Source organism: Tachysurus fulvidraco, chromosome 15, assembly GCF_022655615.1.
Source record: "Tachysurus fulvidraco isolate hzauxx_2018 chromosome 15, HZAU_PFXX_2.0, whole genome shotgun sequence".
Lineage (NCBI taxonomy): Eukaryota > Metazoa > Chordata > Actinopteri > Siluriformes > Bagridae > Tachysurus > Tachysurus fulvidraco.
In genome coordinates, this window is record NC_062532.1 from 20,431,196 (window position 1) to 20,441,604 (window position 10,409).

Consider the following 10,409-nt stretch of genomic DNA (forward strand, 5'->3'; position numbering starts at 1 on the left):
CAGGAATCGCACCATTGATTTTTATGGCAATTGACTCAAAAGAAGAATATGTAGACAAAGTTAAATGGGATACTTTCAATATCTTTTTATAAAGTATTGCTAGCCCACCTCCCCTTCCCATTTCATGAGATTTACAAACATAGCTATATCCTGGGGGAACAGACTGGTTTAGATGGAAAAAGTCATTCGGTTTCTGCCAAATCTCAGTTAGACAGAAAAAGTCAAACTCGCGGTCAGACAGTAGATCGTACACCAGGGGACCTTTAGTGGAAAGCGATCGTATATTAAGTAATCCAAAGGAAAGATTGTTTTTACCAGAGTCGTTACCAACCGATCTGGCCGGATTAATTAATACACTGTGATTGACAGTCCGTGTACGCCTCCTAGGCGGCCGTGGTTTAGATGACCAAAAGGACCGTATTTGACCTGAGCCATCGATGTTATAACCCCGCCGAGACCCGCGATGTATATATTTCCGACGTGGTATGTACACAATATCCAGGGGAAGATGTGGAGCTGACAGAAGATTAAAAAAACGCAGACGGAGCTGAATAAGTTCCGCCACCGAATACTGGAGCGTCGTCCATGCTACCGAGTGGTATACTACAGAAGGGACAACCCAGATGTAGTTCATCCGCACCAGTAGCTCAATGATCTTCATAGTTGAACCATGTGCCAGAAGTACTGCAAAAAAAAAAGTCAATAACTGACAATAGCAATCAAATCGGCAATCGCAGAGAGCATCAACAGTCAAAGGTACGCAGGTAGATCAACCAGCCTACAAACCCTCCGAATCAATGTGGATACAAAATTAAGACTCCTTAAATCAACTTAAAAACAGTTCATAGATACACCCATGCATTCATAAGTGCAGGACGATTATGAATCACTATAGGTTTTTAAAATTTCTTCCCAGAGCAGCGGCAGCTAATGGCGCCAGCGTTCACCCGGAAGCTTTCCAGTGAAAGACCTGGGTGTTATATTAGACAGCAACTTGTCTTTTAAAAATCATATCACCCATACTACAAAAACAGCCTTCTTCCACCTCAGAAATATTACCAAGCTGAGAAACATTCTGTCTGTATCTGATGCTGAGAAGCTACTGTAGTTCATGCTTTCATGACCTCTAGACTAGACTATTGTAATGCGTTACTAGATGGTTGTCCTGCATCTTCAATAAATATGCTACAGTTAGTCCAAAATGCAGCTGCCAGAGTTCTCAATAGGACAAGTATGACCATATAACCCCAATTTTATCATCTCTACACTGGCTACCTGTTAAGTTTAGAATTGATTACAAACTGATTTGGATACAAATTGATTACAATACTTACAAGGCTCTTAATGGTTTAGCTCCCATGTATCTAACTAGTCTCATAACATGTTATACTCCTTCACAAATCTCAGGACTTCTGGTAGTTCCCAGAATATCCAAGTCCACTAAAGCTGGTAGAGCATTTTCTTATTTAGCTCCCAAACTCTGGAATAGTCTTCGGAGCTCAGACACATTCTTTAGTCAGGCATACACAATACATCCCATAATATTGTGCACTATTACAGACTTGCACCTTTTTTTTGAACAGTAGATATGTTAATCCCACTCCACTGTGCAATGAAGATTTTGGACCTTCACTGAGATGAGGCCGACTGTAAGAATCCTGAGACATCTACAGGTCTACCAGCTCGTTTGTACTCTGATACTAAGGAGGAGATCTGAACTCCATGTGATCCTTACACCAATCCAACATTTGACTATATTTATAAATCACATCCTCCAGTGTCACCCATAGGAGGATGGGCTCCCCTTTGAGTCTGGTTCCTCCCAAGATTTCTCCTTTACCAATTCAAGGGAATTTTTCCTTGCCACTGCTGCCTCAGTCACATCAGACTTGCTCATTGGGGATAAATACACACATTGTGAACTACAGTGTAAACACCTAATAATCTTGATTATATTAATCCTTATGTTTACCTTAAAAAGCACTATCAAAAAAAATTGCCAACTCCATGGAACTTGCTTGAACAGTGAAGATTCTAGGAGTACCCCCATTTGTACCCAGATGACCTTGCATCTTTTTATCCAATTGGTACAGAATTTGCTTGTACATTAGCGGTGTGCAACATGTGTAGTTATGTAGCCTTGTTTGGAGGAGAAAGCAAAAAGACATCCAAGAGAAATGTATTTTATAAAAATTTATTGAAGCAAATGAACAAGTCATTAGACTACCAAGCATTTTCCAGAACCACAACTGGGCCAAGGCTTACTTCCTTCACTAGCTGCAGACCTGCAAACAAAGTACAATTTTAGCAAGGTGCAAAAAAAAAAAAAAAAAACCCTCCTTTGTTCCACAAATACCTTGCTCTGATGCCAGGTCACGGCCCTTACTCCCAGCACAGCTACTACTGCAACAACTGCATACCTGGTCAGCACCATATGCAGCAGTCCATCTAGGAAGAAACAGTAGTGGGTTAGTCACTGCTTATCAGCAAAACCATTAGAATAGTACTGAAACATACCCATTGTTGGAGAATGAGCAAGCCTTGTGCTCAGCATCAGCAGGGGCAGATGCTGCAGTTGCCTTTAGGAGGCATGCAATGTAAACCTGGTTTAAAAAAAAAATAGTTATTGACAGCTCAACATGGCCACCACCCCACCCAGACAAGCATCACCTACCACGCTGCTGTTCACTTGTTGAAACCTGAAGGCCTCCAGCTGAAGTCTCAGTTTAGATGCTTGAGTTTGAGGCAAGAAGTGAGAGCTGGAGTGTGTAAGCTTGGCATCAATCATGCACCTAGAAGGATTTACAGGGTTAAGGCTTTCTTGGTCAGCTTGCAAAGCAAGGAGGAGAACTGCACTCACCCATAGTTCTCAATGAAGGAATATCTAGGGATCGCATTGAGGTCAGGGACAGGGGTGGCCACACAGCTGTCAACAAGGACACGCAGAGGTACGTGGTTGAACTGCAGTACAGAGGCCTCAATGTTGATGAGCTCACCCAGGTAGTACTGGTTGGACGGCCTTTCTGAAGTCCAGTCAGCTATGAAAAGAAACCATATTAGTAACCATTCAAAAAACCACCTAGAGCACAACTGCACTACTAGGGATACAGACCCATCATAAGCCTCAAGGAGAAAACAAGAAGTTCCTCAGCAGCTTGGGCAGAAGCATATGGGATCCAAGCAGGCATAAGAGGATTGCTGCTCACATTGTGGAATCTGGAAAGCATTCAAACATGATCCATCAATAATTTGTACAGCCTCCCAAGTATCTAAAGCAGTTTGGGTTTTGGTACAGAACTATACCTCAGGTAGTGACACTCAATTGAAACCTTAGTAGCAGCAACCCTTTGAATGGGAGTACTACTTAAGGGCACTGAAGCCATACCAAGGGAGAAGATATAGACAAGCTCCTTTGCAGTCACCTGAAAAGGAAACAATTTAAGAAAGGCCAGACAAGCTTAAAAGCCTAACCAAGGGATTTAGCAACAGGAGTCTTACAGTCAACTTGCTGTTGCAGCCATACAGAGCAGATTCAAAGATGAAGACTTGAGAAGAAGCATCCATCCCCCTGGCAGCACAGCCACCCAGTGTGAAGGCAGCAATATTGAGGGGTGCATCAGTTCCAAACAGATCCCTTCTCACCTCTACACGCACTGCAGTCTCATTGCACCTTACTGTTACACCCTGGGCAGGAACAGGATCAGACTGCCTTACAAAGTGCACTGGTGCTGGTGGGGTTGGGATTTGTGGTGCTGCTGGAAAACGCCAAGTCACTTTCTTTGCTGGTTGCTGCACTACTTGCTGGCTTTGAGGACCTGAAGGATTTTGAAGCTGCACTCCTACTGCAGGGCTTCCAGCTTGTGGATCCCTTTGAAGCCATTGAGAAGTCAACCCAGTGTTCACTGGCACCGAATGATACCCTGAATTGTTATGTTGAAATCCAAGAGGAGCTAGAACGGCTTCTTTTAGTGGCCATTGAGCTGTTGACAACCCAACTGAAAGCAGCAGCACAAACACACCAACTTCCTTTTGGTTGAAACCCATTGCTGTTGACAGACAATTGCATGCACAATAGAATTGGAAGACAACCTCCTATTTATATGGTGATTTCAGCACGGCTTCAAATGTTTCTAATTATGTTCTTCTGGGCCTGTCGAGTTACAAATTAAGCTGCCTGGTAGAAGACAGCAATTAAAAGGTCACCTCCCCTGCATTTGATTGGCCAAGAGCTTAATTGTATTAATTGTCTCAACCACATGACCTAGACATGACCTAGGCAATTTGCTAAACTAAAAAAAGAATTTAAATTGTAGACTCTGATCGAGAGCTTGCTTAAAAAAGAAATGAAATGTTTTTGGAGTTGCTAAACAAATATGCAAGTTTAACTTATACAATTAATTCTGTATAAAGCCAGTGAACATCAGCTTATGGATTAAAAACAGAAATACAGAAATGTTGTTTCCAACTGTGCTTGTTTATATTAATTCATACTATGTATATATTCAATTCAATAAAAAATCATTTGTGTAGTACTTTTAACAATGGACCTAGTCACCAAGCAATTATATAACATATAATTACAAACTAACAAATATGTGTGTCAGAGTTTACCTCATTTTATTACAGTTTTAGCTTGAAGCCTATTTAATTGAACTTATCATATGTTCCATGATGGAGACTTGATTGCAAAAGTCTTAGTAGCAATTACACCTCTAGGGCTATCCAAGGAAAAACATTCACAATTAGCTTAATGGTTTCTATTTTGTACTATCTTTGAATTTTATATAATCGGGCTGTAATGTGGCAGCAGCACAGTCATGAAGATACAGGTCAAGAGCTTCAGGTCATTTTACATCACACACAAGAACAGGGGAAAGTGTGATCTCTGTGACTTTAATCATGGCATGGTCTGAGCATCTCAGAACCTACCGATCTCTGTTTCCCACAAAACATGTTTGATTGTGTGACGATTCTGTATGTGGAAACATCTTAAGTGATATCAGAGGATAATGGTTTTAGTTGTGAGGAAGGATATAGTAATCATATAATCACTCTTTACATCCATGCTGAGATGAGAAAAGCATCTCATCATGCACAAAATATCAAACCTTGAGGTGAATAGGCTACATTAGTTGAACACCACATCATGTTCTGCTCCTGTCAGCCAAGAGCTAGAATCTTAAGCACAAGCTCAAACAAACTGGACAATTGTGTGGTCTTTTTTGTGTGGTCTGTCCAGTTTGGAAGAGCCTGTGCCCAACATATGGTAAGTTTCTGTTTATAGGCTGACGGGGTAAAAAGGGATTGTAGCCCATCCACCTCAAGATTTGATGTCTGCTCAGACCAATATAGATATCATCCTTTGATAACTCTCATCAACAAGCTGTTTCACCCTCCATTCACAGTATGTTTTAGTTTATCTCTTCATTCTGTGAAAACTCTAGAGACTGTTGTGTGAGAACTGAGAATTTACATCGTGGTAACTAAACCCCTGGAATTTACTGCCTGCCCTCTCTAAAATTGGCACAGGACACAGACCTCTTCTCATCAGACCATGCAGTAGAGCAAACTGAAATAGTTGATCAAATACTGACTTATTTTCTAGTGATCACCATACAGTAGGACTAATAAACATCATGTAAGTAAAATCCCCTCACATGTACAGTACTGGGGGACAGATAACTCGTTCCCCAAGTAGTGAGATCAAAAAGTAAATACTTGAGAAGTTCTCAAAATAATCTTACTGTAATTAGACCAGAAAAATGCAAAAGAAACAAACAAAAACAGTTCCTAAAGTTTGGGCTTCTGAACATTAGATCACTTGCACCCAAAGTACTTATTGTAAATGAAATCATCTCAGAAAATAGCCTTACTGCACTCTGCTATACCGAAACTTGGATTAAACCAAATGACTACATCGGTCTAAATGAGTCTACACCATCAGGATATATCTATAAGCACGAGCCTCATCATACTGGTCGTGGAGGTGGTGTCGCCACTATCTTTAGGCCATGTCCACACTAATACGTTTTCGTTTGAAAACATATATTTTTCTCTCTCCGTTTTGGCCTTTCATCCACACTGAGACGACGAAAATGTAGTTATTGGAAGACGCTCTCCGAAGCGGATAAATTTGAATACGCCGTCTTCGCGTCTTAGTGTGGACTGTGACGATGGAGGCTTTTGAATACTATAATGCATTTTTACTCATGTGATGCAGTCGAAAGCAAATAAACGCCTAGCAGAAATGATGCAAAGCCTTACTCATGCTCAGTAGGGGGATGTACTGTAAGCATTTTCATACATTTCAGTGTGGATGAGCAACTTTTGGAAAACATTTGAAGACAAAAATGTGAACGCAGAGCGTTTTTAGACGTAAACTCCGTTTTCAAATATATCCGGATTAGTGTGGACATGGCCTTAGTGATTTCCTTACTGTTACCCAGAGAACACAGTATAGATTTAATTCTTTTGAAGTGCTTGTTCTTCATGTTACACTATTGCACACACACATAAAAAAATCCCTGATGTCGCTTGCTCTATCGACCATGTACATGCCCCCAGGGCACTACACCGATTTTCTTAGGGAATTTGCAGATTTTCTTTCAGACCTATTGGTTAACTTTGATAAAGCATTAATTGTAGGAGATTTTAACATTCATGTTGATGACACAAACGATGCTTTGGGACTCACATTTATGGACTTACTAAGCTCATTTGGGCTTAAACAAAACATCACTAGAGCAACTCCTCGTCTTAATCATACACTAGATTTATTAATATCACACAGAATAGATGTCACTGATATAGATATCATACCTCAAAGTGATGACATCACAGACCATTACCTCATAATGTACACACTACCTGTAAAACAGACTAACTGTATCTCATAACGTTATCTATTCGGTAGAACTATTATTCTGACCACTAAAGACAGATTCACAAATAACCTGCCTGACCTGTCTGGACTTCTTACTGTACCCTTAAACACAAAAAATCTAGATGTAATGACTAACAGCATGGGCATTATATTCACTTGCACATTTGTCACTGTTGCCCCAATCCAATTACAGAAGGTTAGAGATAAAACGCTTCCACCGTGGTATAATAGTCAAATTCACACCCTCAAGAAAGAGACGAATAACCTCGGGCGAAAGTGGAGCAAAACTAAATTAGAGGTTTTTAGAATTGCGTATAAGGAAAGTATGTCCAGCTATAGACAGGCTCTAAAAGCTGCCAGGGCTGAGCAGCTGAGCAAACTCATAGAAAATAACTAGAACAATCCTAGGTTTTTATTTAGCACAGTGGCTAGATTAACAAAAAAACAGAGATCTGAACACACTATTACATCACAGTTCAGTAGTGAGGACTTTATGAGATTCTTCACTGATAAAATCGAAAGTATCAGGAATTAAATGGGTGATGCTCAACATATGAGATCAACTATCCCCTTTTCCACTGAGGCAGTTCGAGTGCTGGTTCGGAGCCAGAGCCTAATTTAGAACCAGTTCTTTCTGTTTTGACCACCAAAGCACCGGCTCCGAACCAGGAAAAGTGGTTCTTAAGTAGCACCAAAACGTTGCTGGTCTAGACATAAGAACCGCTTGTGTCAGGAGCTGGGGGCGGGACTACTGTTAGTGCATTTGATAATGTACCGTAAGTATACTAATGTTTAATACATTTTTACTTTATCGCGATATGATACATTATCAGCACACATGATAGTAGGTAGCTACATGCAAAGGCTAATTTTTTTCTGTGTTAATGATAAAATAACATTATGTACTTTCTCGATTACAACCTCCGTTTATACAGATTACAAGGAGCTGCACGAACACGTTTTATTCGCCGCGTTTGGATGCCAATGTAGGTTCGCAAAGCCATGAGCATTAAGAGTAAAGCAACATCCGCCATTGTTGTTGTATTTGTGTTTGCCGCTGCTGCGCTAACTTTCCTGGGACACGTGACACGTATACAGTGACGTCACACTCGGCGCTGTGATGGCTCTCTAGCCGGTGGAAAGGCAAACCGGTTCTTAGAAGGTTCGCCATTGGAACCAACTTTGAACCAGCACTAGCGCTAGGTCTGAACCAGCACTCAGTTCTTTCCGGTGGAAAAGAGGTACTAGTGACCCAGTCTCACCTAAGGCTCTAGACCAGGGGTGTCCAAACTACGGCCCGCGGGCCAACTGCGGCCCGCGGGTCAGTTTTTATTGGCCCGCAGCAAATTCTGAAAATATAATTGAATATGGCTCGCACATGGCGCTTGAGCTCAACTCTGTTGCACTTCTCAGTTTCAACACTAGATCGAGCCAGTCACAGAAAAGGTGCTTCTCCACTAAACAAATTTAAGCAAAGAAAAATATTAACAAAACAAAATTACACTAAACAAAATTAAGCAAAGAAAAATATTTACCACGAGTCACCAGAAATGGCAGCACCGAAGAAACGCAAGATAGCAAGTGAGTGTAGAAGGTTTCAAACACGGTGGGAAAATGAATATTTCTTTAAAGAAATCAACGGAAAGTGTGTCTGTTTGATTTGCAATGAAGATGTTGCCGTGATGAAAGAGTATAATGTCCGTCGGCACTATGAGACCAAGCATCAGAGCTACGCATCGTACACAGGTGCCGAACGAGCACAGAAATTCAAGCAAATGGCAGCTAGCCTGCAAGCTCAACAACAGTTTTTTTTCGTGCTAACAAAATACAGGAAAACGCCACAACAGCAAGCTATGAAGTCGCACAACTTATTGCCCAGCATGGCAAACCGTTCTCAGATGGTGATTTCATAAAGCAGTGCCTCATCAAAGTCACAGAAGTAATGTGCCCGGAAAAAGTGCAGGATTTCAACAACGTGCGCTTATCCAGAAATACAGTGGTGCGGAGAATCGAGGACTTGTCGGCTAACCTGAAACTTCAGCTGAGAGAGAAAGCTGGTTCTTTTGATTTTTACTTGATAGCATGCAATGAGAGCACAGACGCCACAGACACCGCACAGCTTTTAATTTTTTTGTGGGGAGTCGATGATAATTTTTGCTGTATGGAGGAGCTGCTTGATATGATGAGCCTAAAAGGCACAACGACGGGTGGAAATATTTTTGACGCTGTGTCAGAGGCAGTTGAAAAGATGGGGCTTAAATGGGACAAGCTCTGTGGGGTAACAACGGATGGAGCTCCGGCCATGACGGGTGAGCGCAAAGGAATGGCATCCATGGTGTGCGTCAAGGTAAAAGAGAGCGGAGGTGAGGCTGTTAGGATGCACTGTATAATCCACCAAGAAGCACTGTGTGCCAAGACTGTCCAGCTGGGCGATGTGATGAACACTGTTGTAAAAACTGTCAACATAATTCGAGCTAGAGGACTGTACCACAGGGAATTTCAAGCTTTCTTATCTGACGTGGATGCTGAATACGGGGATGTACTCTACCACTCCGATGTGCGCTGGCTCAGCCGCGGCTCTTTGCTGCAGCGGTTTTATTCGCTGAGATCAGAAATCGACAAGTTTTTGAAAGAGAAGGGCCGACCTCTTCATAAACTGAGTGACCCTCTGTGGCTGGCAGACCTGGCATTTTTAGTTGATCTCACTCATCATCTGAATACACTGAACAAGAACCTACAAGGCAAAGAACAGCTGGTGTCACACCTGTATGCGCACATGAAAGCCTTCTGTGTAAAGCTCCGCCTGTTTGAGACACAAGTACGAAGCTTTAATGCTGCACACTTCCCTGCGCTGTCTGAAATCAAGTCTGCTTTTCCAAAGGCAGACCTTTCTGCTAAAAAGGAGAAATATGCTTCTGTAATTACATCTCTTGTGACAGAATTCAACCAGCATTTTCAAGATTTTTCTGTCATTGAAAAACAAATCAAGCTGTTCTCGACCCCCTTCCTGGTGGATGCAGAAGAAGTGGAGGAGAGTCTGCAGTTAGAACTGATTGAAATGCAATGTGATGATTCTCTGAAGAGTCAACATCAGCTTCTCTCCCTCCCTGACTTCTATCAGACTTTGGATCGTGCCAAGTTTCCTCTGATGATACGCCACGCAAAAAGAATGATGAGCCTGTTCGGCTCAACATACATATGTGAACAAACATTTTCTCTGTTAAATCAGAACAAAAGCAGACTGAGATCCAGAATGACTGATAGCCATCTCTGTGAAGTCCTTCGTGTCTCAACCACCAAACTGTGGCCCGGGCCTTTGCTTATTTTTCTGTATTTGGCCCTCACCAAAAAAACTTTGGACACCCCTGCTCTAGACACACAACTACAGTGCTTTACAAGTACAAGACAGGAAGAGTTAGATAAACTTATTACTACAGCTAAATCAACAACTTGTTCACTAGACCCCATTCCAACTAAATTCCAACAGACCTATTTCACACCTTCAGTTTATGTCTAAAATACTTGA

The 10,409-nt window shown here is 41.7% G+C and overlaps 1 protein-coding gene across 1 annotated transcript; it reads right to left on the reverse strand.

Moving 5' to 3' along the window:
* Positions 1-2,178: 2,178 nt before the first annotated feature.
* On the reverse strand, positions 2,179-4,078 carry LOC113652169 (zona pellucida sperm-binding protein 3-like). The gene is made up of 8 exons (XM_027161079.2): positions 3,499-4,078; positions 3,304-3,422; positions 3,113-3,216; positions 2,861-3,038; positions 2,675-2,792; positions 2,518-2,603; positions 2,357-2,448; positions 2,179-2,285 (listed from the first exon to the last, which is right to left on the reverse strand). The coding sequence occupies exons 1-8, from the start codon at positions 4,042-4,044 to the stop codon at positions 2,224-2,226; spliced, it is 1,305 nt and encodes a 434-aa protein (XP_027016880.2). The 5' UTR covers positions 4,045-4,078; the 3' UTR covers positions 2,179-2,223.
* Positions 4,079-10,409: the final 6,331 nt, after the last annotated feature.

Coding starts and splice junctions, on each gene's coding strand:
- LOC113652169 (XM_027161079.2), bottom strand. CDS start 4,044: ATGGGTTTCAACCAAAAGGAAGTTGGTGTGTTTGTGCTGCTGCTTTCA. Junction 3,039..3,112: donor CTCCTTGAGGCTTATGATGG/GTCTGTATCCCT, acceptor TTCTTTTCATAG/CTGACTGGACTTCAGAAAGG. Junction 2,604..2,674: donor AACAAGTGAACAGCAGCGTG/GTAGGTGATGCT, acceptor TTTTTAAACCAG/GTTTACATTGCATGCCTCCT.